This window comes from Amaranthus tricolor, chromosome 8 (assembly GCF_026212465.1).
Source record: "Amaranthus tricolor cultivar Red isolate AtriRed21 chromosome 8, ASM2621246v1, whole genome shotgun sequence".
In the NCBI taxonomy this organism is placed as follows: domain Eukaryota; kingdom Viridiplantae; phylum Streptophyta; class Magnoliopsida; order Caryophyllales; family Amaranthaceae; genus Amaranthus; species Amaranthus tricolor.
This window is the reverse complement of record NC_080054.1, coordinates 25,792,776-25,820,760: the sequence shown is the minus strand read 5'-3', so window position 1 is coordinate 25,820,760 and position 27,985 is coordinate 25,792,776. Positions and strand designations below refer to the sequence as shown.

General features: G+C 33.7%; 3 protein-coding genes across 4 annotated transcripts; all 3 read left to right on the top strand.

Annotated features, from left to right (window-relative positions):
• The first annotated feature begins 169 nt into the window (after nucleotides 1-169).
• Nucleotides 170-3,622, top strand: LOC130821093 (reticulon-like protein B9). Its single transcript, XM_057686727.1, has 5 exons — nucleotides 170-329; nucleotides 1,185-1,365; nucleotides 2,002-2,131; nucleotides 2,219-2,288; nucleotides 3,141-3,622. Exons 1-5 carry the CDS (start codon nucleotides 224-226, stop codon nucleotides 3,293-3,295), a joined length of 642 nt encoding a protein of 213 aa, XP_057542710.1. The 5' UTR covers nucleotides 170-223; the 3' UTR covers nucleotides 3,296-3,622.
• Nucleotides 3,623-7,114: 3,492 nt separating this feature from the next.
• On the top strand, nucleotides 7,115-17,152 carry LOC130821092 (uncharacterized). 2 transcript variants are annotated; one of them, XM_057686725.1, is made up of 9 exons: nucleotides 7,116-7,551; nucleotides 7,641-7,718; nucleotides 10,370-11,047; nucleotides 11,287-11,389; nucleotides 13,570-13,670; nucleotides 13,763-13,937; nucleotides 14,615-14,785; nucleotides 15,507-15,607; nucleotides 16,037-17,141. In XM_057686725.1, the coding sequence occupies exons 1-9, from the start codon at nucleotides 7,288-7,290 to the stop codon at nucleotides 16,088-16,090; spliced, it is 1,725 nt and encodes a 574-aa protein (XP_057542708.1). In that variant the 5' UTR covers nucleotides 7,116-7,287; the 3' UTR covers nucleotides 16,091-17,141. The 2 variants fall into 2 exon arrangements, with proteins under 2 accessions (XP_057542709.1, XP_057542708.1); XM_057686726.1 differs by lacking the exon at nucleotides 15,507-15,607 and having other exon boundaries at nucleotides 7,115-7,551; nucleotides 16,037-17,152.
• A 5,790-nt stretch (nucleotides 17,153-22,942) lies between these two features.
• On the top strand, nucleotides 22,943-26,758 carry LOC130821091 (LEAF RUST 10 DISEASE-RESISTANCE LOCUS RECEPTOR-LIKE PROTEIN KINASE-like 1.2). Its single transcript, XM_057686724.1, has 4 exons — nucleotides 22,943-24,029; nucleotides 24,460-24,492; nucleotides 24,600-24,839; nucleotides 25,566-26,758. Exons 1-4 carry the CDS (start codon nucleotides 23,312-23,314, stop codon nucleotides 26,483-26,485), a joined length of 1,911 nt encoding a protein of 636 aa, XP_057542707.1. The 5' UTR covers nucleotides 22,943-23,311; the 3' UTR covers nucleotides 26,486-26,758.
• Nucleotides 26,759-27,985: the final 1,227 nt, after the last annotated feature.

Here is a 27,985-nt window from a genome sequence, read left to right as displayed (position 1 = left end):
GGCATGTTAAGCAACCTTCCAAACCATGCCAAAGACATTCCTTCCTTAAACCCTTTTTAGGATCGAATCATTTTCTTTGATATCAAGTTTAGAATATGAATAATACCTTCAACGTGCATTATACATATAACTAGTATATATAACCCCGTACACTGTGCATGTATTAGCTCCCACAAACAAATTGATTTAACACTAAATTTATAAACCAAATAATAATCTAGCCATGCCTATTTACTCCGACTCCGATGATCGAGCTCCCGGCCCGTCGCAGCCGTCCAAATTCTTCGGCAGGAACAGGCCATTGCATTCTTATTTAGGTGGACGTAGAGGTATATATAAGAATTAACTTTAGGCTATGTTAACATTATTATTGATGTAATTAAAGTGCTCATTGTTACCGAAAAGTGATTTTGCACATCGGAGAAAAAAAAAGAAGATATGTCACTTTATAAACTTGAGGAGTAACTCCTACTATAATTAATTGGTTTTAGTAGTGAACCTCCTTTGAGTTTTTACATGGCATTGTTTGAGTTGCTCATGTCCATTTTATAAATTCTAACATGATATCAGAACTCGATTTGTTGTTAAACCTTTATGATTGGACATTTAATCTTATCAATAGTAGGTGCTTCAAAGTTAAATTGGATGTTTATTCTCAATAGAATTTGTTACCCGCAGAGCCGTTTCTGACCCTAGAAAGGTAGACTTTTGCATAGAGCTCAAAACTAGAAAGGTCCTAAAATCTGAAAATTTTTGTCAATGAAGTAGACACTTCAAAAAATTTACAATTTATGGTTAGTTTTTTATTGATTAAGAAGTAAATGACGAGCTTAAACTACATTTATGATGATAATTAATATATACAATAATTTATCTTTGATATTTCGCCAAACACGTGTTAAATTTATTGACTTTCTAAGAGGGCCTATTTCGTTCAATTTTCCTAGGGCCAATAAAATATCAGGAACGACACAGGTTACCATGTTAAAGTTTTCGTTATTATTTACATGCAAGTTATGCTACTTTATAAACTTAAGGAGTCACTATTACTACCAATTGGTTTTTGTAGTGAACCTTCTTTGGAGTTGTATGTAGATTACGTCTTTTTCTCCTTGTTTACATTGCCTAGACTCATTTTTCAAATTCAAATAATTAGTTTATTATTGGTTGAATTATAATTGCAGTTGCTGATGTATTATTGTGGAGGAACAAGACTTTAACAGCAACAATTCTATCAGGGTTTACAATCATATGGTTTCTATTTGAGGTGGTTGAGCTTCATTTCATCACTGTTGCTTGTTACCTTCTCATGACCTTCATGCTCTTCCTTTTTATATCTATTCAAGGATCCACTTTCCTTAAATGGTACGAATCTTACATACCACTAATGATTTAACTATAGACACGAAAAAACGAAAATATGTCAAAAGCTTAAACTGTTGGTTGGATAATCATGATGTGTTATATATTTTATATTACGCACACTCTGAAACTCTATTGGGCTAGAACTGTAGTTTCATCATAAGTTTTTTAATACATCATGATGCATTATATGACATTTTAAGTAAAGGGTGGATGAAATTCAAATTCGTAATTTTTCATCATTGACTCTATATCATGTCAAATGATCATTGCAACTAAAAACAAGGTTGACCTAGAGTTTTGAGAGGACCAGGGCAAAATAACAATAATAAACCCCTAATTGTTATATAGAAATGAAAGAGTAAGAGAATCATAATTAGATAAATATGAATTTGGGTAAGGCTTGTTTTAGTTCTTTGAGAGCCCAGGGTGCAGGCCTTTCTTGTCCCCTCATAGAGCTGACTCCGACTAAATTTTTAATCTGATGTTATTTGAAACCTTAAACTATGTTACTCCAAGTCCCACCGTCTCAAATCCTGATATTATATTTCAGTTTCATGTTACATACTCCAAATATCATATTCAAATGGTCTTTTTAATTTTAATTTTCGTGCAATATGCAACTGCGATAATTTACAGGAGACCTCCAACAATACATGACATTCAAATATCAGATTCAACTGCCAAACACATGGTATCAAGAATAAACAAGCTCCTTATAAAAATGTACAAGATTTCATGTGGAGAAGAACTTACACGATTCTTTGTGGTATGCAATAATGGTTTATATCCTAGTAAACTTCACATAGAATTAACACCACATATTTTATTATGCTCTTTTCTACATTGTTTTCAGACCCTTGCGTCTCTTTGGGTGTTATCCATCTTCGGAAGCTACTCCAGCGCTCTCAATGTCTTGTATGTCGGTAAGTTTCTCCCTATGTCACGCTCTATCATACGACAAGTTTTCACATTAAAAATGTGGATACAACATTACACATTTAATGCTGTTAATCTGGTTAATTGGTTGGATTTGATCATTTGACCAGATCATAGATTTATTATCAGTTTATTATTCTCATCCCTATAAATTGCTATTTAATAATGTTGATAGATTATGTAAATATGATGGTCCGGTGTTGCAAATACTTACTCATTAGCTTGATCTTTTGGTTGAGTTGAATTTTTAACATGACTTTAATTTGGCCCTGAAACAAGTTATATAATTTGTCAAATATATAACTTTTTATTAAAAATGTAAAAATGAGTTTTCCAAGGCAGAATTGTCAATAATTAACTAATTTTTGCTCGTTCTACAAAATAAACTAATTTATTGTTATTTTTAGATAAATTCCATCTATTGAGTATAATTGTTGAATATAAACACATGCACTATTTATAACGACCTTTAAACCTTCTTTTTAAGTTAACTAATCAGGATCAAATAATATTTGATTTTAATCTTGGCAATTATTCCAATTGACTCTTTTATTTAAAAATCAACAATAAATGAATTTATTTTCAACAATTCATAGTCAAATATAAACATATGTACCTCATAAATGTTGACCCTAGCATAGTAATTATAACAATTTAAAACTTTCTTACTCATGGAGTCATGATATTGACTCTAAATTAGAAAAACGGATTAATCGGTCAGATCGAGTTTGATTGGGTTATCAGATCGGGTCAATTACACCATGTCTAAGCATAGACGGAACACCTCTAAGAAGATGTTATATATACTACTAGGTTATAATTTACAATGTTATGTGCAGTTTTTCTATGCCTGGTTACAATTCCAGTTCTATACGAACGATATGAGAGGGAGGTGACATACCTTGCCTCTCAAGGGAAAGGAGATATAAAGAGGTTGTACAAGAAGGTGGACAATAAGTTTCTGAGTAAAATTCCTAGAGGTCCTGTCAAGTAGAGGAAATACATGTAACTCTATTAATTATTTCAATTGTCATTGAATAATCTTTTACATCTTATATGTACATAAAATAAAAATAAAATACAAGAAATACTTTCATTTTATTGTTCAAGGAAGAACAAAATGTGTTTTAACACATGATTAGTCAAATTTATTCTTACCGTAAGTGCACGTAGTTGGGAGTATAGCATGAGAATATTTAGTTTGAATTTTCTAAAAGTTGTACTTGTACACGATTATAATGAATGAGAAAAATAGGCTATTAATACAATTACGTATGTTATATTGAATTTGAACAACCGTTAATGTTTTTATGAATAAAGGAAATATTAATTATTTCAAGAGACTTTGAATATATAAATATTTGATGGGATTGAGGCCCGTGATACGATCATCTTATGGATACTATATCAAACTTTAGTTGTAAAATTAGAAAATCCCTAGCTTTTTTGAAGTACAAGGTAAGGAAAATTAATTCTTAACGTGCTAAAAAAAATTAATTCTTTCTTTACACGTTATTTTCACAAGGTCTAGAAATTCCTTTCAAATGACTCTAGAGCGAACTTATACTGGAGAGGACCAAAAAAAGTTGTCCAGTAAGATACCATTAAAAGAAAGTCAAAGATGATGAGCCAAAAATTAATACTCTTTCTGTCTTGTAATTTATATCACAAATATTTTTTATGAAAATCAAGAAAATTAAGAAAAAAGGGTAAAAAATATGAATTATTGTGGAATGAATGTGTAGATAAAATTTAAAAATAAATAAATTACAGCAATAAATAAAAAGACTACAAGTTAAATTTTATAAAACAGATTAAAATAAAAATGATAAAATTGTAAAAAGTCATAAAAAAAATGAGTATTAATTAATAACAAATGGGAAAAACGAGAATACCACTAATCACTATTAATGGGATATGATGATAAGGAAAGCTTTAACCCTTCAGAATACTAACGCAAAATCAAATCTTATTTCAGTTGAAATAAGTATCGTTTTTTTAGAAGAGATCCTGCAATTGAATCTCACCAGCCTTCTCCTTTCCCGAGCCTACGAGAAAAATCAAATCAAAAAAAAAGAAAATGAAAAAATTAATGGAAGGAAGTGAGAAAAATGGGTATGAAGTGAAGTGGTGGTGGTTGGGTTTGATAACAATATCAGTCATATTTAGCATCATATTTTCTTGTGTGGATGGAGCGTCGGATGAGAAAGATAGCGTCAGTAACGGGGATCACGGTGCTGGTTGCGCCACCGCTTGCGGTGCTGGTTGCGGTGGCTAAATCGAATATTATGCATGCTTCAGCTTTACTTTATTCATTCATGTGGCCGGAGCCGGTAGGAATTTATTATACTTAGCTTCTTTGTAATCTTAATTACTATTTGACCAACTCCCAATTTGTCTATCAAACTTATCTGATTTACGATTGGAATGTCATGAAATAAAAATTAAAAGTATTATTACTCTGTTTGTCTCGATGATTTTGCTCGTTTTTTATTTTGTTCATCTTTATAATGTTATAGTATTTTTATTTTAGATTATGTGTTTGTTATTTTCTTTAATGGAGTATTTATTTTTACTATTTTTTGTTTTCTCTCTCTTTTGATTATTAGAGTTTGGTAAAAACGCAAAATAATTTATTAGACAATTTTAACATATTTTGATTTGATACGAATAGAGGGTTGGGTAGTTAAGTCATTCAATGCGAATGTTTGGTAAATTAATTAGCTGACTAAAATAACTTATTGCTATGATTAAGTTGTTTTTGAACAAATTGTTTATCACAGCGCTTTGAAAATCAGCTGGTCAAATCATTTAATAAAATCAACTGGTCAAATCAACCACTATAATCAACAATCAACTATTAGTTATCATTCGTTTGTCAAACATTCTCTATATCTAAGTAATTTAATGGTTTTTACTATTTTCTTACTTTCTCCGTTCCATTTTAGTTGCAACATTAGGATATGATATATATACGCTATTCATTCACAACTCTTAATTTGTAATTAATTTTTAATATATAAGTTAAAACATAGTCAAATGAGATCTTGTTTGATTCGTCTTGTTGTAAAGATTATTAATATCAAATTTTTATAATTTTTTGTTATACGTAATTAGAGATATTAAGAATTAAATTAATTCGTTAAACTGCATAACAAAGCAAATGTTGCAAGTATTTTGGAATGGAGAAAGTATTAATTAATAATTAATAATGGCCAATATTAATAAGTGACTAGGTGTTGCAAGAAAGTATTTTCCTAGCTCAGTTGTTATTTTATTATTGTTATTTGATTTGTTATATAAAGTTTTGTACATTTTTATTTTTAGTCATATTTTTTTTAATTTACTTACATTTTTCTTTAGTTCCTACCTACATATTTAAGTTATCTTATATCTCAACCAAACATTTCTCATACACTTTTGGTAAAACATAGAAGTATTTTTTATTACTTTTTCTGTTTTTTTAATTTTCAAAAAAATTATACATGTGAAAAAAGCCAAGGAGTAAATTCAATATGGTTAAGTCAACAAATAGAAGCTTATAAGTTATATAATCTTGCTGTTTAGCACAGATCTCAATTCTCATTATCCAAGCTAGAGCAACTAATTTGACTAAAAACTCGTAATTAATATTATCCAAAATCCTCAGAATATATAAAAATATACACGTAATATATCAACTAATTTTGGAGAGAGCACTATTATTATACTTCACCAAGAATTTTGGAAGATAAAAATAATAGTGAATCTTAATCTTCACATGAAGGTCAACGTGGCAATCTCATCCAAAGGACCTAAGCTTTAGTCAAACACAAATTTTTAAATAATTTCACAATAACAAAGTTTTTATTGACCGATTTAATACACACTTACTGTCTATCACTTATACCTTAAAATAATCACTTATAATTTTAAATTGATCACTTCTATAGCTAGCCAATATTCTATCCCAACAACAAGACAAGTACGATTGCAATTTGGTAAAATTTACCATTAAATATAATCAGGAAATGAGGAATCTCCAATGATCCTATCACACAATACCCTAGTGTCTGTTCTCCATCGAAGTCACTCCTCTTAAATTTGGTATATTACATATTCTTCGGTCTCCACTATTACCCTAAATTATTGATCTTAAATATATAAAATTGATTGTTTGCGCAACATCTTTTTCCTTTGTCATGTAAGGTCATATCACTTGTTCTTTAGTCTTTCCCACTAAAATTTGCATCATAAGTATCAATATTTAAAAGCGACTTTCCTTCTAAAGTTGTTCTCTAATTTTCTAGCCTGACATTGACTTCTTTATTAATATCCTCTGCGATGCAATATTATTAGCAAATAACATATATTTGAGAACGCTTTTAAGAATAAATTTTAACAACACGTCAAATATTATAATACTAATAAATATGAAAAAATTTCGACAACACGTCAAATATTATACTACCAATAAATATGAAAGGACTTAAAACTAATCACCGGTGTAAAACCACTACTATCAAAATAAAACTTAATTACCCCCACAAATAAATATCTTCTTATCAATTTGTGACTCTACTTCCTTCTATGCTCTTTACTTGTCCTATTTGATTTTGACACATTTCTCTATGTACGTTTTCAATCTTAAATAAAAATTATAAAAAGTTAATATTATTAAAATTTACAATGAGATGAATCAAACAAGATTTCAGATGACTATGTTGTAACTTATAAATTCGGAACAAATCAAGTAATGAAAATAATTGATAAATTAGCGTTGAAAAGTCAATGAGACAAAGTAAAACGAAGACGAGGGAGTACTATATTCTTAGTCCAACAGTACAAAAAACTAAAATTTTACAACAATCTGCATGGAGCTCTTCACAAAGCGGTTTAGTGTGTCTCTCCTGTCTCCACCACATCAACATTAGCATTTAGCATCTGCATCGCTTCATCGGTGGTTATCAGATTGATTCATGTGAATATATACCAATACCCTAAAAAATGGCGATTTCAACAACTCAATTTCAATCAGACATGCTTCGTTTTTCTCAGCAATTTTCCTCAATTTTCCGCCATATCTCGTCGTCTCCCTTAAATTACCGTCACCATGTTCCGTTACTCTTAATGGTCAAAGCATTCTCAAACGATGCCGTTCAGAAGGTCGTCAACAAACCCTCAATTTGCACCGCTGATGAGCTTCATTATGTCCATGTGTCTGACTCTGATTGGCGTCTCGCTCTCTGGCGTTATCATCCCAATCCTAAGGTTTTTTTTAAAAAAAGAATTTAATTCATTCAATTTTTGGTCTGATGATTGGTGGGTTTTAATTTTGATGGTTTTTGATGGATTTACAGGCTCCTACTAGGAATCATCCGCTTCTGTTGTTGTCAGGTGTTGGCACCAATGCTATTGGTTATGATCTTTCGCCTCAGGTACTCAAATTGATTCTTACATCTGGGTTCGATTGACAAGTTCTTCAAAGTGTTGGAATTTTAGGGTTTTAAATTGACCATGTGATATTTTCGGAGAAAGAAAAAAATTTCATTAAAATCCAGAACAAAACAGTACTAAGAATACCACTAACAAGAGAACCGTTTCCCTAATTTGCATCAGCATGAAAGGTAGGCACACCTTCTAAGAAGGGTTTCCCATCTTTCACTCTTCATGTGCATAAGGGGAGGGGAGTCAGAACTCCAAAGAATGACAAAAGTGATTAACTATACAGAAAAAAACTAGTTACTCATAATCAAGAGATTCCTAATCCAAGGGTGTTGTGTATTGACACCTTTGATTGGAATATGCAAAACTCTACTCTTGACTGCAAGTTTCACCTGGCAAGTTACCCTATTTACCATAGGAACTTTGAAATTCCAAATAGAATCATTCCGAGCACTCCAGACCTCATACGTAAGACTGCATAGTGCAATAGTAGCAATCTTTCTTTTAGCTGTACCACGCTTCCACTTCCGAGATGCAAAATCTGCAAGGAATCACTAAACATCCTAATACCCAACCATGTCAAAATGTCTCGAAGACATTGAAGGCTATAGATACAAGCAAAGAAGAGACGAGTATTAATTCTGATATCAAACCACATAATGGACAAACGTCAGTTGAGATAAGCCCTAATGCAAACAACTTATCCCTAGACTTCAATCTCTCATTCACAGCTAGCCATAATATAAATCTAGCTTTAGGAATAGAACTTCTATTTCATACAAAACTCGCCCAATCAACTAGTTGCCCAGCCCCTAAGAGTCCATGATAAACTTCTTTAATGGAATTAGATTCATTATGCACCCATTGATCAAGCCTATCTTTAATCTTGCATATTTTCTTAAAAGCCCAACTTGAAGTTATTGGAGCATTAAAGTCCCTCCAATTTCCACCCTTTGTGTAAACACCATGCACCCATCTGACCCACATGGAGTCACTCATAGAAGATATATGCCACACAAGTTTACCCACAGCAGCCAAATTCCAAACTTCTAGATTGCGAATACCCAAACCACTCACCTTCTTTGGAGTATAAACCCTAGCCCAATTCATATTTCCAGGAACATCAGAGTTAGCTTTCCCATGCCAGAGGTATGCTCGACAGATTGCATTCACCTGCTTTAACACCTTCTTAGGCAACACAAAGATTTGGCACCAAAAGTTTGTAATATTCATCAAAACAGAAGAAACAAGTTGAAGTCTAGCCGCATAAGAGAGATTCCTAGCTTGCCAAGATCTGACCTTAGAAGTCATTTTCGCAGCAAGACGTTCACACTCAACTGCAGAAAGACGTTTGGACGAGAGCGGAACCCCCATGTGATATTTGCCTACATCTGGATTATATTTATTTTTTTGGAACATAGGGTACGCTGAATGAGAGGAGGGCTAGGTGAGGATTTAATGCACAATCTTACCTGGGAAATGCGGTACTGTCTCCATGGAGACAAGATCCAATTCTCTATGAAATACTTAAATGGCCTAACCTAGGGCTTTTAATGGTATGGGTAATGAATTTAACCTATTATTTATAGATAATTGTAATTGATTTGCAGCATTTTAGGGTAGTAAGGAGTCTTTGTCATTGTTGCCACATTATTTTGGAGCAATAATCTGTTTTTTATTTCCGCTTTTGTTCCTTACTATGAATGATGCTTGTATCTTGCCTTGATGGATAAGTTTGTTTTATTTAGTCTCTTTTGGGGATAATTTTCAAGTACAGACTATTGTGTACCTAATGAAGCGACAAAGTATATGGATGATTAGTTTGAACTTAACATTATGCTTCCGACCTAATGCGCAAAGTTAGTAGGAAATAATCAAGTTGATACATGAATATATACGGATAAAGATACTAACAAATTTTATATATATATATATATATATATATATATATATATATATATATATATATATATTTTTTTTTTTTTTTTGATGGTGAAAGGCTAGTAGTCTTTTATGAGTTTTTCTTAGGGATGGTGTTGTTTCTGTGGGAATTCTGCGCTTTTTATCCAACAAATCTTTAGCACTGCATATCTCAATCCCACTTAATATAAAAAGATTTGATTTGATTTGATTTTTTAATGTGTTAAGAAGCACTCAAGAAAATTTTGTAGGAGTTAGATGGTTCGAGACAAAGTATTTTAAAGAGTGTGCATAGCAGTTTCTGAAAAAAAGGGATTCCACGTAAATATATCAGTGCAGTCTAAAATTTGTATAATGAAGTACATACTAATATTAGGACATGTGGAGGAGTGACTGAAGATTTTCCATTCACAAGAACCTTAAGGTTTTATTTTGAGCCAATTTTTGTTTGCATCGGTTTTAGATGAGATAATAATTACAAAAGTTCCCTGGTACAATTGTTCATTGATGGCATTGTATTAGTGTATGAAACCAAAGATGGGTCAATATTAAGATAAGGAAGAGGAGGCAAACACTAGGTTGAAATTGTTCAGAATAAGGATTTGACATTGTTTTTATTGTTGGCGTTGATTTACTTGTTGCAAATGGATAACATGGCATCCTGACTTTGTTGATCTTAAAAAATTTCTGGGGGCTGTTTTGTGATATCTCTGGTTTGATGCAGTCTTCATTTGCTCGTTACATGTCTGGTCAAGGATTTGATACATGGATTCTTGAAGTTAGGGGGACCGGATTGAGCATGCACTCTACACACTCAAAAGATATTGAGCAGTCAGCTCATGATATATCTAGTAGGATGGAGTCTGCCGCTGAAAAGGCAAAAAATGATGTCGTTCACTCAGGGAAGTCTTCAGATGTTGAGGATGGGGCATTAGTTGATGCTGATGTCCCTGCTATTAATGGAGCTCCAGTTACTGTTCCAACAGTGTGGAATGAATCAGAACTTGTTACTAAATCGACCGAAACTTTTATGAGTTTGTCTCAGAGGCTCTCTGGATTTCTCGGTGAAAGTGAATCAAGAATTATATCTACCAAATTATTTGATCAGCTTCAGAAGCTCTTGGAAGATTCTCAACTACTTGATTGCTTCAATGAGATTAAGGGAAAATTTTTGAGTTTGTTAGAAACTAATGATAGCTCTTCTGCAGCTAGTCCATTAACAGATCTAAGCCAGAGGCTAGTGAACGTCTTTGAAGAAGGGCAGCGCTCGGTATCACCCCAGTTCTTTGATTTGCAGTCCCGTTTTTTCACTACAATAGAAGACTTCCATAAACAGCTTGACTTGATGATGAAGTATGATTGGGATATTGATCATTACTTGGAGGAAGATATTCCAGCTGTGGTGAGGTGACATTTCATCTTACTGTATGGCTCAAAACATTTTCTAATTTTTTTTAGGGTCCTAGTTTTGTTTTATATCTGATCTTTCTTCTTCATCTTTCATGTTATCAAAGTGATGATAATCTTTTTTTTCCAGTGAACTAAAATGTTTTCAGTTGTGATAATTTTGCCAAATATATATGCTCTACAAAATCTCATGCTCCCTAATAATATGATCTTTCACTTTTATAATGAATACAGATGGAATATATAATGACTGAAAGCAAGTCTAAGGACAATAAATTGCTTGCTATTGGACACTCAATGGGGGGCATATTGCTGTATGGGATGCTATCCAGATGCGGTAAGCAGCATTTTTCTGTAACCTGTTATATTGTCCTGCTACCTGATAATGAAGTATTTGCTTTTATATTTCATGTCTTTATTTGTTTTCATCTTTGGCCCTCTCTAAGAGTAAAATACATTGTCGTTATAGTTCTTTCATGAATTCCGATGTGTTCGGAGCTTTTAAACTTTTATTTAGTTTTGTACTAAATTCTCAAAAATGAAAAATGCCTTTTTTTCTTTGGGTGATTTGTGTTAGCTTTCAAAGGAAAAGAAAAGGGTCCACATGTAGGAGAACAAGCGCAAAGTGGTGGAAAATTAAGTTCCATATCAAGTGACTATTTGTCCAAAGATTGTAATTCTAAATCAATTTTTTTAAGTGAATTTATGGATCCTACAAATTCTTTCCATGATCCAAATACGTAAAAAACATTCGAAATCTTTATAGTAGCCTTGACTACACATGTTGTCCAATTCGAGCGTCTTTTGGAGAACTTGTTCATGTCTTTATTTCCTTATTATCAAATTAGTTTGTTTTCTTAAGGTGCTTGGGTGATCTTATGGGTGAGCACATATTTAATTTTAGGACACTATGGAAAGATTTTAGGGAAGTAGTTGTGGGATGATTTTTGGCAATTAGTTTCAAATTTTATGGTTATGTAGTGTAATTGGCTTAATAATGATCTAGGATTTTGTCTTGGTCCTTGATGTAAATAGTTTAGGTTGTATAAGATTTCATTCAGAATTACTTCGAGAATTTTTTGCTTTACATGAGCAAGGGTTGAGTGAAAACAGAAGATCCCAAATTGCGTGATGTAATTCACATAATTTGAAGAATTCTTTTTTGAACTTCTTAAGTTGACTGTTTGAGATTTTTGAATTTGTTTTTCTTTGATTTTAAAAACATTATTTTGAGGGTTAGAGTTTTCACCCTGGAGGAAATTGTGGTATCAAAGTTAATGATAGTGAATGAGAAAGGGGATTGAGGAAGACATTAGTGAAATCTTGGAAGGCTTTCTCTAGGAAGAGAGAGGAACTTATTGGGAGACTCAAAAGAGAAGTAACAATGAGTGACGACTATTAAGTATATATTTGTCCATTTGCATCTTTTGCCGCCATTTTTCTAACTACTTTGTGTGATTTAGGTAAATTTGGATGCTAGAGGGTAACACTCCTTAGTTCGTATTAGTCATGATCAATCAAAAGTTAGTATTATTGTAGGGAAAAAGTTAAAAGGTTGTGTTGATGGTAATTTTTCCTAGCCTTTTATCGACTAAGCAACTTGTTTTCTTGTATCTTATGTTTTTAAAGGGCCAAGTCTGGGAAGATTCCTGTACGCAAAATCAACCACTATATGTATTCTATTAATATTAGTCATGCTTGCTGTAATTTCAATGATGTGCTGTACTGTACAAACTATTACTGCCCTGCAGAACATACAACCGTTCCTTTGAAGCCTGGTTGAACTGTGCTTTTTCTGGCCTCAGGCTGCACTTTCCTTTTTTTTTTTTTTTTTGTTTCACCCTTTTCACTCATGCATGTAAATTGTGAAGAGTTGAAAGCTGTCACATGAACTCAAAATTTACCTCAGGTTTCCTTTGAACCTTTAAATCCTCCAATCAATCTGGGAGGAATTCTGAGACTTGTGTATTTGAGCTTGGTGGTGGTGCTAATGCATCAATTTTTCAGTATGTGTCGCTTGAACTACGCGATATGGCCTGTGTGATCACTTTGTCTGTTTCAGTGAGAATGTGGGAATCTTGAACGTATGTTTTTCATTATTTTCTTTTCAAAAGGAATATTTGTATTGACAAGGAATCATGTGAAACATTCATAGGTCCCGTCCTCTTATTATTGGGTCCAACATTGTTATGATGTGGAATTTCACTAGTAATTAGTAAAATAGCAATTAGGTTTTTCTCCTTGCTGATTGTTGGCCTGCATAAGTGCAGGGCTGTAGCGTTGATGTGTGCCCAATTTCATCTGAAATTTTTATTGTTTTTGTTTAGAAAATTGAACTTTGTAGTGAACTTTTGAAGAAATAACTTCTGGTGGCTTGTAAATCATATGGTTGTTTTGTACTTCTTTTTAGTTCTACTGAAACATGTTGGCATAGGTTTACAAGTTTATTGTATATATTTTGTGTTGTGTGGAAGATAGCTCAGATCATCTGTGTGTCTACTCTATTGTTTTAATCAGGATATGAAGGTAGAGACCCTGGATTAGCAGCTATTGTAACCTTGGCATCTTCACTTGACTACACCACTTCCAAATCATCACTGAAGATGCTCCTGCCTTTTGTAAGTGTTTAGCTAGTTACTTTTATAGTTCTTTCGTCTTTTGTAATCAAGCATTTTTGTTATTGATATGACCTTATCAACTTGTATATCAGGCGAATCCTGCACAAGTCCTAAAAGTTCCTGTTGTTCCACTAGGAGCCATGCTATCAGCTGCTTACCCACTCTCATCAAGTCCTCCGTATGTTTTATCTTGGCTGAATAATTTGATATCAGCGGAGGACATGATGGATCCAGAGTTGTTAAAGAAGCTTGTTCTGAATAGTTTCTGTAAGCAACAATGTTTCTCTCTGTTCATGTTGATTTTTGTATTCTAGTAGAGCTTTTGACGTGGGTGAGAATCTTAGACTTTAGACACGTTGGATCACAACACGGAATCTCTTGGGAATGTAGTGGCTTGACAAAATTTTATCGTTCCGGAGAATAGAAGTTATTATAGTGATTTGTGTTTGTGTCTAGTGTAAAATTATGATCTCTTTTATATACTTTACTTAAGTTTGATGGTTCCCATTACTGTTTTGATTTGGTTTTAGTGGCACCAAATTCTTCAATTGTTTCTTGGAGATCCCATGTACTCCGTCTCAACCATTTTGCCTAAGGAGTTGGGCATAATGGGTTAAAGTAGTGGGATTATTTAGAAATAAGACATAATATACTAAATAAAAGTGGTGGAATGTGACAAATTTATTGGAACGTACTAAAATGGAAAATGGGCAAATTGAGTGGGACAAATGAGTATATGGTGTTTTTCCAGGTCTTTAGTAGACTGAAGCAGCTTATTAAATTTGAAGCCAGTTATAGTGATGTTCAAACTGCCTACTACTAGCATATGCTATTCTGAATTCCTTGAACTGTAAATTCTAGGACTGAAATTCCCTTAAATATATTTTCTGTGCAATTTGTTTTCTATTATTGAATTGCTTCTTTCTCATTAATTTTACTTCCAGGTGCTATACCAGCTAAACTTCTATTGCAGCTAACAACAGCTTTCCGAGAGGGTGGATTACGTGATAGGAGTTGTACCTTTTTCTACAAGAATCATTTGCACAAAATTAGTACTCCAGTGTTAGCTCTCGCAGGAGACCATGATCTAATTTGCCCTCCTGAAGCTGTTTATGGTGTGTACACATTGTTTTCCAATAACTAATTGTTTTTCTACAAAGATTATGTGCAGATAGTTATGCTGTTTTCCCTTTGCTGATTTTACTTTTGAGATCAAATATTAGTGAAAATTATCACCCATTAAACCATGAATATATTGGCCGACACAACCATAAAACCATCAATAATCACCGTGAAAGCTGACAGTTATTTAAATTGTACTTTTGCACTGTTGATGAAATAGAGTTGATTCTGACTGTAAATCCTAATTCCTAAAACTTTGTTATTACTATTATTTAAAATTATAGTGTGCCTTTGAGGCTACACTGGCGTTAACCAACTTTCCACTACTACAATGTAGGGTACTTTGTCAAGTAAGAAATTGAAATAGTTCCTTTTTTGTGGGGATTGACCTTAATATTTTTTGATTTAAAACAACAATGCTAAAGCCTTAATCCCAAAAGATTGGACTGAAATGTACTGAAAGATTTGATCCCAAAAGATATAATTTAGGAAGACCTTTTAGTTTAGATTTGTTTGTAAGGTAAGGCTACCTTAGTGTTTGTTCCTTTATTGGATGCCTTATTCACATCGTTGTATGTTGCTCTTCATTTATTAATAACTTTTTCATCATCAAAAAAAATTTGAACTGACGTATTTAGTAAAACATAATATTGTTAGTAATAGTTAATTATTAAGAGTTCTAATTTTGGGTCTTTGACTCTTCTCGTGGATCAGAAACTGCCAAACTTATTCCTGATCACTTGGTGAAGTATAAAGTTTTTGGACAACCTGGAGGTCCACATTATGCACACTATGATTTAGTTGGAGGAAGATTGGTTAGTATGATATTTGTTGCTTTAATTACGTTAGTAATTTACTGAGTTGATATCATAGAAAGCCACTTAATGGATCATTGAATCATGTCTGTGTGAAGTTGTAGACGATGTTTGCTACGAAGCGTTAATCGTAAACAACTTCATTGTTATCACTTATACGTATGTTCCCCCCTAACCCGCCTAAATAAGAGTCACATAATGACATTGGGATCATAGAATGTTGTTGATGCAATCTTGTCTTATGATTTACTAATCTCCTCATGAAATGTGAATTAAAAAGGCGAATCATGTTACTCTAGAATCTAGATACAATAGTACGCTATTTTTATTATACTTGCGACTATTGTAGGATAGGAGGTGGTTTTGGGGCGTTGAATTATCAATGTTCATTTTTGGCTCATTAAAAATGCATATTTTTTTCTTATACAGGCTGTGGATGAAGTATATCCTTGTATAGTTGAGTTTTTGAGCTCTTATGACTAGGAACTGGATAAAAGCCAGGATGCTGTAGTACAAGGAACTTTTTCGGTTTTTCACATGACATTTACGCCCAAGGATGAAGCCGTTGTATGTCACCTTGGTTTGTGCTTATTTCTTTCGTTGTACATAGAATGAAAAGGAAGTTCCTGTTCAAGGTAACCCACCCCTCTTACAACGACGTGAATGTTAACAGAGGCTGTCCGGCTGAATCTAGCCTGCTAAGTGCTAACCATACTTAACGCCCACGTTTTGTGATCGGAAGTTCAGAACTGTACATATATATATATATAATAAATGGTTTCTGTTTATTTTCACTTGTAACTTATTTTCTTTACCTTGTTCATATGATGTGAAAATAGTTACTTCACTTGTAACGTACATATAAATGTTGTTACTTCGATTTGGAAAATTTGATTTCAATATGGTGAGATTTTTATTAGCGGCGAGTAAAACTATCAGTTATGTACCGCAACCGCAAGCTTCAGTTTATTAGATATGAATTTTGAAAATAGTTGCGGCAATTATTGATATGAATTTGATGGGTATTAGTTTATTAGATGAATATGTATATGAAAAATTTTAAACATCATGGGCAATAGTTGGTATATATTTATTACAAGAATATTTGGTAAATATATTTTGGAAATATTGGGAATATTTGATTGGAATATAATCTTTGGGTAAATATCTTGTAATTAGGCATAATTGATGTAATTAATAAATGTGAGCAAACTAAAACCATGTCTATTGCATTTTATTATGGAAAATTAAAGGTTTTGTGGGATGAATTTGCAAATTTACAACCTTTAATTAATTGTAATTGTGGTAAATGTACTTGTAATGTGGGCAAGCAACATGAAAAACGACGTGAAGATGATATGTTGCAACAATTTTTGCTTGGCTTGTATTCGGAGTATTATGCGCAAATTAGATCTAATATACTTGCTTAAGATCCTTTGCCATCATTGAACAAAGCCTACCAACAAGTGTCTCAAGAGGAGCTTGTTCGTGGCCTTGCTCGTGTTCAAACCGAACCCTCATCTGCTGTAGGATTCGCTGTTCGTGCGGCAGCAGGTAGAGGCCGTGGTTCCATTGCTAAGCAGGTCTCGGATAGGCCTATGTGCAGCCATTGCAAGAAGCCAGGCCATCTTGTTGCTGATTGTTATGCTCTGCACGTATGTACTCATTGCAAGAAGCGAGGACACAACGTTAGTCGCTGTTATGAGCTTAATGGGTATCCTGCAGGTTATACTCCGGGAGATCGAGGAAGCAGACCCACCACGACCAGTCAGGGCCTTGGGGTGGCGCGTGCAAATGCCGCAGCTGGCAGCAGCTCCTCTTCAGCTCTTCCGCCATTTAATTCATCCAAGACCACTACTCCTTCGCCTTCACATGGTCAAGTTTTTTCAGAAGAACAATGGAAAGCAATCGTGGGATTTTTTGGTAATTCTAATATACTGGAAAATCGCCTGAGTGGTAAGTTTGATAATACTTCTTGGATCATTGATACAGGAGCAACTCATCATGTAACTGGAAAAAAATCTTGGTTGATTGATATTAAACAATTATATTGCCCTGTTGGTTTACCAAATGGAGACACTGTTATTGCATCAATGGAGGGATCAGTTTATTTGTCAGATATGATCACTCTAAATCATGTTCTTTATGTTCCTAACTTAAGCTGTAATTTACTTTCGGTGTCGCAACTTAATGATAATTTGCAATCAATTGTCACATTTAATTCTGATGTGTGTTTGATACAGGACCAAATGAAGGCTCTGATTGGAACAGGAGTTAGGCGGGATGGACTATACTACTTCAGCAAACCAGAGGTTGTGTCTGCAGTTGAAGTTACATCTGATGTGAACTTGTGGCATAGGCGAATGAGACATCCTTCTGAGAGAGTAGTTAAGTTACCACCTCCTGTTAGTAGGTCTAAGAATAGTTTGAATAAAGGATGCGAAGTATGTTTTCGTGCTAAGCAACACAGAGACAAATTTCCTTTGAGTAATAACAATTGTTCTAGAATATTTGAGAAAGTTCATTGTGATTTGTGGGGTCCTTATAGACATGAGTTCTCGTGTGGTGCTCGTTATTTTTTGACAATTGTTGATGATTTTTCAAGGGCTGTATGGATTTATTTGATGGTTAATAAAACATAAGTTTTTTCTATGTTTATGACTTTTGTGGCAATGGTTGATAGACAATTTGGTCAAAGTATTAAAATCGTACAAAGTGATAATGGTACTGAATTCAATTGCTTATTTGATTTTTTCCAAGCAATTGGTGTTATTTTCCAATCTTCTTGTGTGGGTACACCTCAACAAAATGGGAGGGTAGAAAGGAAACATAAACACATTTTGAGTGTGGGGAGAGCGTTGCGTTTTCAAGCCAACTTGCCTATTTATTTTTGGGGAGAGTGTGTCCTTGCAGCAGCCCATTTAATAAACCGCACTCCAACTCCTATTCTACACAATAAAACACCCTTTGAAATTCTCTTTAATAAATTACCCAATTTTGACGCTATCCGCACCTTTGGATGTCTTTGCTTTGCTCATAATGAGAAAACAAAAGGGGACAAGTTTGCTAGTAAAAGTAGAAAATGTGTGTTTGTGGGGTATCCATTCGGGCAAAAAGGTTGAGAGTATATGATTTGGATGCAAAAGAATTTTTTGTTTCTAGAGATGTCAAATTTATAGAAGATGTGTTTCCGTTTAGCTCTCTCGATAATGTTAATATTGAGTTCAATGCGGATTCTGTGGGTGAAATTCATGAAGATTTTGCGGACTTGGGTGTGTGTGATGAAGATTGTGGTGTGGAGTTGCATAGTTGTGATCAAAGGGGGGAAGGAACGAGTCGTGAGCATGGGAATCATAGGAATTCGCAGCAGCTCATTCCCAGCAGTCAGCCATTGGGAGCTGCGATTCCCACCAGCACTGCCGCTCAGCTCTCTGACCACCCGGCGCCGTTTGCTCAGCAGCTTCAGCCCACGCAAATGGCCACGCAGCTTGATTCATGCAGCAATGCACAGCAGCCTATTGAGGCCCTTGCCGACCTACCACAGTCCACTGAAAATATGGGTCGAGGTTTCCGTACTAAGTATCCGTCAGTTAAGCTTCGTGACCATGTCACTCACACTATTTTTGCTAGTAGTCCATCTCACCCGGCTTCAGTTTTTGATCATCCTTCAGGTACTCCGTATCCTCTTGCACATTATATACATTGTGATAATTTTTCTGTAAATTACCGTAAGTTTGTTGCAGCTATAGTTGGTAACAATGATCCTAAATCATTTAAGGAGGCTATGAGATATGAGGGTTGGAGACAGTCAATGAAGGAAGAAATACGGGCACTTGAAAACAATGGCACTTGGACCTTGGAGTTGCTTCCACCTGGTAAGAAAGCTCTTGGCAGTCAGTGGGTTTACAGGACAAAGTTCTTGTCCAACGGTGAGATTGAAAGACCGAAATCCCGATTGGTTGTACTTGGAAATCATCAGCAGGCAGGTATTGATTGTACTGAAACATTCGCTCCAGTTGCTAAAATGACTACTGTTCGTATATTTTTAGCAATTGCAGCATCTAAGAATTGGGAACTTCACCAAATGGATGACCACAATGCCTTCTTGCACGGTGATCTTGATGAAAAAGTCTACATGAAGTTGCCTCCCGGATTTGATTGTCCCGATCCTAATATGGTTTGCAGATTGAGAAAGTCTTTGTATGGCTTGAAACAGCTCCCAGATATTGGTTTGCAAAGTTAGTCACAACTTTGAAAGAGTATGGCTTTCTTCAATCTTATTCGGATTACTCTTTATTTACATACACTAAGACAGGTATACAGATTAATGTCTTGGTCTATGTTGATGATATTGTTATTTCTGGGAATGATTCCGCTGCTTTGTGTACTTTCAAGTCTTATCTTAGTGATTGTTTCAAAATGAAGGACTTGGGTCCTTTGAAATATTTTCTGGGAATAGAGGTTGCTAGAAGTTCTGCAGGTCTGTTCTTGTGTCAAAGAAAATATACTCTGGATATTATTTCTGAGGCAGGAGTGTTAGGAGCTAAGCCAAGCGGATTTCCCATAGAGCAAAATCATAAGCTTGGCTTAGCCAGTGGTGATTTACTTGAAGATCCAGAATCGTATCGCAGGCTTGTTGGTCGATTGATATATCTTGCAGTTACTTGTCCAGATTTGGCATATTCTGTTCATATTTTGTCTCAGTTCATGCAGGAACCCAGAACTGATCATTGGGAAACGGCCTTGAGGGTCGTTCGATATTTAAAAGGGACACCAGGTCAAGGCATCCTTTTGAGTGCAGATTGTGATTTAACTCTACAGGGGTGGTGTGATTTAGATTGGGCAGCATGTCCACTTACTCGTCGTTCTCTTACAGGTTGGCTCGTGTTTCTTGGAAAATCTCCTATGTCTTGGAAGACAAAGAAACAACATACTGTTTCTAGGTCCTCCGCTGAGGCCGAATATAGGTCTATGGCGGCCATTACTTGTGAGTTAAAATGGTTGAAAGGTTTATTGTTGAGTTTGGGAGTAAATCATCCTAAGGCAATTGAGTTATTCTGCGACAGTCAATCCGCTTTGTATATTGCGAAGAATCCTGTTTTTCATGAACGAACGAAGCACATAGAAGTTAACTGTCATTTTGTTCGGGATGCAATTAATGAGGGCTTAATTTCTCCATCTCATGTTTCTACATCTTCCCAATTGGCAGACATTTTCACTAAGGCACTTGGTAAAATGCAGTTTGATAATTTACTTTCCAAGTTGGGCATTCATGATCCTCATACTCCAACTTGAGGGGGGTATTACGGGAATATTTGGTAAATATATTTTGGGAATATTGGAAATATTTGATTGGATATAATCTTTGGGTAAATATCTTGTAATTAGACATAATTGATGTAATTGATTATTGTTTCCTTATTTTTTAAGATTAGGATGAACACATTTATACACTTTGCTTGGTCAACGCAAGAAAGCAAGCAAGATTATTCTCTTCTACAATATTGGTCTTAGTCTCTCCTACCCATATTAACCTGCCCTTTTCCATATCTACTGGACTACTCTACCCACCTCACCGCACCCTACCCTATACTCGCAGCTTTATATCCATTTTATACTATTTATAATTATTTATTTTATTATAAATTAATAACAGAAATATAATGATACTAGTTTTTTCTAAACTTTCCTAATCAAGAGTTCTTTAGTTTTTTTATAGCTATATACTTGAAACGTGAATATTATTTGAAACGCAAATTTTAAATGCTTATACCAGTTTAAAGATAAATAATATGATAAATTATTAATCATAAAGTTATGATTTTATCTTATTACATAGTCCAGCTTTAATAAAGTTAGATATACAAATAATTTGTAAGGAATGGGGATGATATATGGTGTATATAACGCGAACATAAGTGGTAATGCGTTTGGAAATATACGCCACTAGACAAATATGAGAATGAAAATTTTACCCACAATGGATAAGGAGCAATAGCTATGTGCAGGGTATAAAAATTTAGGTGGGTATGAGTACGAGGGAGAGGATATTACATCTATTCTTCTATTTTGCCATCACATGCAAGATAGAACAAAGAAATGTTTTTCAGGGGATTTACAATGTGCTGATAATTTTTGTTTTAGTAAATAATATTATGGTTTCAAATTCTAGAATAATTAAGTCTAGTTTGTTTTATAGCAATATTAAATTGATCATTTAAATAAAAATTATGAAAATTAATAAATGAGAAGACTTTGATCAATATGCAAGTAGCTACTTTTTTAGCGCATGATTGCTCATCAAGCAAGCCTAGAACCGTAGTGAGCTACATACTAAAGTTACCATTTTAGTAAAAGGATTGCTTATTCGAGTGTTCTTATTATTTTAAACAGCTCATTCGAGCAAGAGCTATTAGTCCACTACTCATTATAATCAATTTTTATTCATTGTTCTTTATCTATATGAGTTACTTAAATCTCCTAATTAATCTCATAATTAGAAAGATAATATACTCATAAAATTTGATCAACTTGAAATCCAAACCGAGTGAAATTAAAATTTAGGCAACAATAAATTGAGAATCATGAGTTATGACCTCACGGGGCATTATTCAAAAAAGTCAACCATATTAAAATTTGGATTGCTATGTTTTTAGATTATGAACAACTTGCATTGTTTGAAAAATATCTTTTGTCATAATCTATTAAAACTATTCATAAAAAGTAGCGGTAGTTGTACATGATAAGTGAGGCCAATAAAGCTAAAAATATAATTCAACGGTCTAAGATATGGTAGTATCCTCGTCCCTTCTCCATGTAAGGATTTTATATATAATATTTTACTGAAGTCTTATTCTTATTTTTTATACTAAAACTTATAAATTATGATTATCCCATTAACCAGTTAAAAGACTTCGTATTTGTGACTTAAACTATTGATAAGTGCCTTTGTTTGTGAATTTATGATTATATTTTTATATTTCTTAGTTTCTTTGATTTTGATTTTAGCCTAATTTGGCTCTTAATTAAGTTATCCAACTTTTGTATTTTCTTATCTTGTTTTGATTGCTTTTCTTTGTTCTTCCACGTTTTCTCGAGTTGAGAGACTCATTGGTCGCAACCTCCTTTCAATAGTAATATATGTCGTCTTATATTCCTTCATAGACCCTAATCATACCTTCTATGAACTACATGTATTTATGATTTTATATATTTCTTCGTTTCTGTGATTTGATTTTAGCCTAAATTTTAGTCTTGTATTGCTTCACCATACTAAGTGTCTTGTTTTGTCTTGTCTTGCCTTTGTATGCTTTATGTTTGTTCTTGTAAGTTCTCTCAAGCCGAGAGACTCATTGGTCACATCAATAGTAACATATGTCGTCTTCTAGTCCTTTATATACCCTAATCATACCTTTTGTTCTGACTTCTATGAGCTATGAGCGGTATACATTGAGTTGAATATAAAGATAATAACCACCAAAATATATAAACATATTTACAATATTCATCTAATCTAATATACCCAATTATGCACTTTCCTTAATTCTTGTGTCAACTCTCATACTAATCTTACAAGAGAGAAAAATAAAAATATTATTAGTAAATCACTGAGCTTATATAAAAATCATATTCTCACTTTTCTTGTTCTTGTCTTTCCATCTACTACCTTAGTTTCAATCAATTAACATTATCATTGAAAAAATAATGCAGTTTTACAAGCTTACCTTATTCAATCTTATCCTGTTGATCCAATTACATCATTCTTACTCCTTAGGAACAGATCATTATGGGAAATGCAAGACCAAAAAATGTGGAAACCTAAATATAACCTATCCTTTCTATATTCCCAACCAGCAACAAAAATACTGTGGGTTGAAAGATTTTGAGGTAATTTGCAAGGATAATAAATTACCCATGATCAATTTATCTGGGGATTTTTATCTCATTCACAATATTTGGTATAAAACGCAGAAATTTAAAGTTACAAACTTTGCTTTAGTTGAACATAATTGTTCATATAAGCCAAAAAACTTGACTTTAACCCAAAAAAGGTTGCATTTTGCAGAAGATCAGAGTAATATATATGTGTACCCTAATTGCCCAGAAAAGGTTTTGGAGAAATATAAGGAGAAAAGGGTAAAATATGGAGGAATTGCAGTGTATAAGAATGATTCAAAAGTAAAGGATTTGGAGAAAGAGTGTAATGGGGAAGTGACTTTTGTGCCTTATAATGGGGGTGAGAGTCATGGAAGGATTGAAGATGATTTGGGAAAGGGGTTTTTTTTGATTTGGAATGCTTATGATTGCTTGGATTGTGTGAATTCTGGAGGGCAGTGTGGATTTGATGAGGAAAATACAGATTTCAATTGTTATTGCCCTGATAGAACTCACGCTCTTCATTGTATTGCTAGTACTAATATTAGTAAGTCTATATTATCTCTTATTACCTCTTTTTACCATTATGAAAACTAATTATGTGCTTGGAATTGTAGAGTATTCTTGATTTCATAGCACGGGTGGTTGAGATTCAAACTCGTGATTTCTTGTCATGTTGACTCTAATACCATGTCAAAAAATTAATCCAATCAAAAGCATAACTTAATAATTGAGGCTTCAGAATATATTATATGGGTGATATAACATATGCTGGGCCTTAACAACCTCAACCCACTTAAGCTGATGGGTTCAGGTCCAGGATATGACTCTATGAGAAATATATAAATTCATTGTTAAAAGTTTAATACTTTAATGACAAAACTTAGTCCCAACAATATGAGAGGTCTTGTTGTCATTGATCTTCCACGTTTCTTTTAAGCAAATTGAAATTGATTATTTATTGGTTTCTTTTGTAGAGAATACAAACATGAGGCTAATTTTTGGATTAGGTGAGTATAATTTTCACTTTTGAGCAAATTCATCAAGCAAACTTTTGTATGTTTAAGTTAAATTTAGCTTTTGATCCCACAAATTAATTGATGTATGTGAAGTCCAGGACTTGGAGGAGGTATGTTTCTGTTTTTGGCTCTGGTAGCTGTTTGGCAAAGGAAGAAGCTAAGTTTTGGCAACCTGAAGACGCGGAGTGCTTCAATGGACCCAAACGAACTGTACCCGGAAAAGGGAAACTTATACTTCGGTGTGTCACTCTTTTCATACAGTGAACTTCTAGAAGCTACTGACAATTTCAACCAGTCTAAAGAGGTTGGTGATGGAGGTTTTGGAACTGTTTATTACGGTAAGCTTATATTTTTTTTTTCATCGCTAATTCCGTATGTCAAAGAATCAATTCAACTGAAAGCTCAAGCTGACGATTGATTGGTTGAGGCTTCAATATATGTTATATACTCTGTCACGCCCTCTCACACAAAAGCCTTTTGGGATAGAATTGTGAATGCATTACAAGTTTCCCTTATACTTGACGCGAATATTGTTAAATTAGGCTAGACATATTGTGAATGCTACATATTAACGGGAAACACGAGGTTTGCACACTTTATAAGCCAAGGAGATATGTACCATTCCAAAACTATATGGTACCGGGAAGAAGGTCTCCAATAGCTTATAAAGTCACCATCTTTAATTTGTCGATGTCGGATAAATAATTTCAACAAATATTTCCACTTAAAATGTAGGAAAATGATATTTGAACTCATAACCTGAGCATTAGATACCATAGTTATAACATACACTATGCCTTCACCTTCAATTGTATGTTTAAGCTTTTGGTTGAGTTTGTTTCTTAATATGGTATTAGAAACCCTTGTTATAAGAAATTTTTTGTGCCATATATGAGGAGAGCATGCGTTGCATCTATAATTCTAGCCCAAAGACTTTTGTGTGAGAGTGTTTGATAGAGTATATATACATATCTTAAGGTTTCAACCATCAGCTAAAGTTTTAGTTGAGTTGGTACCCTGACATAATAACAACATATAACAATTAGCAAACTTTTCAACCATAGGAAAGCTAAAAGATGGAAGAGAAGTAGCAGTAAAACGCTTGTATGAAAAGAACTTCAGACGGATGGAGCAGTTCATGAATGAAATCGAAATTCTCACACGTTTGAGACATCAAAACCTCGTCTCCCTTTATGGGTGCACTTCCCAGCACTCGAGGGAATTGCTGCTTGTATACGAGTATGTGGAAAATGGCACAGTTGCGGATCATCTATATGGTGAAAAGGCAAAACTCGAATCACTTGTGTGGCCTGTTCGTCTAAGAATCGCAGTTGAGACGGCCAGTGCACTATCTTACCTACACGCTTCTGATACCATTCATCGAGATGTCAAAACTAACAACATTCTGCTCGATAGCAACTTCCGGGTTAGGGTAGCTGATTTCGGGCTTTCTAGAGACTTTCCTAGTGATATGACTCATATCTCGACTGCTCCTCAAGGCACTCCGGGGTACCTAGACCCCGAGTATCACCAATGCTATCAGCTAACAGATAAGAGTGATGTTTATAGCTTCGGAGTTGTCCTCATCGAGCTCATCTCATCTCTGCCTCCTATCGACATGAACAGGCAAAAACACGAGATTAACTTGTCGAATTATGCAAGGAACCGGATTCAATGTTGTGCATTCGAGGAGTTGGTGGATCCACAACTCGGTTTTGCTTCAGATTTTAAGATTAAGAAGATGACTACTTTAGTGGCTGAGCTTGCATTCCAATGCTTACAACATGCTAAGGAATTCAGACCTTCCATGGATGTTGTTTTAGAAACTCTGAAGCGGATTGAAAGCAATGATTATGAAGTATTGCAGCACGAAGATATGGCTAAAAGTTCCGAAAATGACATGAATACACAAAATAATGTTCCACCTGCTTCCCATGCAGAGGATGATCATCCACCTTCCCTGATTTCTGTAGTGGAAAGGTGATGCTTCCAATATTTTTTTTTTGTATACTTTCAAATGATTATTTAGGACCTCAATCTATTTAATGGTCATCATCAAATCCCGCTCAGAAAAGCTTGATAAGGAGGTTACGGCCAGTGAAACTCTCAGCTCGAAACACATCAGTAATCTTTTTGATGTAATGGTGTATTTATGTTAACTTATGATCCATATCATGTATAAGTTGTAACCATTGTGCATATATTAGGAGGTATTTTTGTAATCAATGATAAATAGAAAAGATAAGTCTTCTTTTGATTGCAGCTTAGTTAACACTAAAAGATACTTTGTGCGCATTGTCACATGATTTACTAATCTAATAGCGTACTGGAAATAAAAAAGCAAATTGTGATTGATTTTGGGTTGTTTTAGAATTATTTTGAGCAAATTGCAAATTTAAAAGACAAATTAACTTGTGAATTATGTTACATTGTTCGTGAATCATGACTAGGTTTAATGGTTTTATTTTGTTGATTAATTTCATGAATGGTAAGTAGGTATTTTGAGGTAGGATATTAGATAAAAGTTTTTGACTAAAATGTAAATCTTTATGGTTGGATTGATATAATTGCATATAATGATGGTTGAATGCAAGTTAATAATATTGACAAACATGAACGATCTGATATTAGGGTTTAATAATAATTTTTTTTGTGCATATTTAATGAATCGCTACTCTAGCTTTAAGACTATAACCAAAATATATTACGGGAGTAGATAATTGATTAGGAAAATGAATTTAAATGAATTTTTTGAGTTTATAGCAATTGAGTAATAGTAATTAAATATAGCTTGAGCGGAAATCTTAATATTGTTAATAAACTGTACGAGTTATTTATGCCATAAATAAAATAATAACTTAGATAAAAAATAAATATAATTTTCTATCAACTAGCAATTATTGTGTTTATCAGTCTTACCAATTAATCTGTATTTTATTAAAGAACTAGTTGATATATCCGCTTGCCCATTTTATCATCATTGATATATAGTTTCATGAAAAACAATTCTCTTTATATTGTTTTGAATTTAGCTTGCTATTCTGCATACATTAGAAATAAATATAGATTAGTTCTAACGCTTCCTTGCCATCCAACCCTTACTAGTTCTACTGCATCTGCTATAGTTGTATTTATAGATTCAAATGTAAAAGGCTGACAATTAATCACACGATCATCTTTCATGAGATTGACACACCATAACACATGGCCTGCAAATAAAGACAACTCCACCATTTTATGACTAAATTACGCTGAAAATAAAAAAAGTAAAGAAATTTATATTGCAGCTCGCATGCTTAGGGCATGTGATGGGCCTTTGTTTGAGGGTGGTCGACACAACACAACACAATTTGTTACTATACATAGGTCGTCATGGCGTGATCCTTTAAGCACGTAACCCAATGCAACACGAATTTCATGTCTAAGTAAAATCTTATTTGATTCATTTCAAAACAATTCATAATTCTAACTTTTAATAACTTTT

What these genes read in the sequence shown, in the direction of transcription:
- LOC130821091 (XM_057686724.1), top strand. Translation starts at nt 23,312, where the DNA reads ATGCAGTTTTACAAGCTTACCTTATTCAATCTTATCCTGTTGATCCAA. An exon ending in GAGGCTAATTTTTGGATTAG is followed by an intron (nt 24,493 to 24,599) that starts GTGAGTATAATT and finishes TGTGAAGTCCAG; the next exon opens with GACTTGGAGGAGGTATGTTT. An exon ending in TTTTGGAACTGTTTATTACG is followed by an intron (nt 24,840 to 25,565) that starts GTAAGCTTATAT and finishes TTTCAACCATAG; the next exon opens with GAAAGCTAAAAGATGGAAGA.
- LOC130821092 (XM_057686725.1), top strand. Translation starts at nt 7,288, where the DNA reads ATGGCGATTTCAACAACTCAATTTCAATCAGACATGCTTCGTTTTTCT. An exon ending in GTTATGATCTTTCGCCTCAG is followed by an intron (nt 7,719 to 10,369) that starts GTACTCAAATTG and finishes GGTTTGATGCAG; the next exon opens with TCTTCATTTGCTCGTTACAT. An exon ending in ATTTAGTTGGAGGAAGATTG is followed by an intron (nt 15,608 to 16,036) that starts GTTAGTATGATA and finishes TTTCTTATACAG; the next exon opens with GCTGTGGATGAAGTATATCC.
- LOC130821093 (XM_057686727.1), top strand. Translation starts at nt 224, where the DNA reads ATGCCTATTTACTCCGACTCCGATGATCGAGCTCCCGGCCCGTCGCAG. An exon ending in GGATCCACTTTCCTTAAATG is followed by an intron (nt 1,366 to 2,001) that starts GTACGAATCTTA and finishes GATAATTTACAG; the next exon opens with GAGACCTCCAACAATACATG. An exon ending in TCTCAATGTCTTGTATGTCG is followed by an intron (nt 2,289 to 3,140) that starts GTAAGTTTCTCC and finishes TGTTATGTGCAG; the next exon opens with TTTTTCTATGCCTGGTTACA.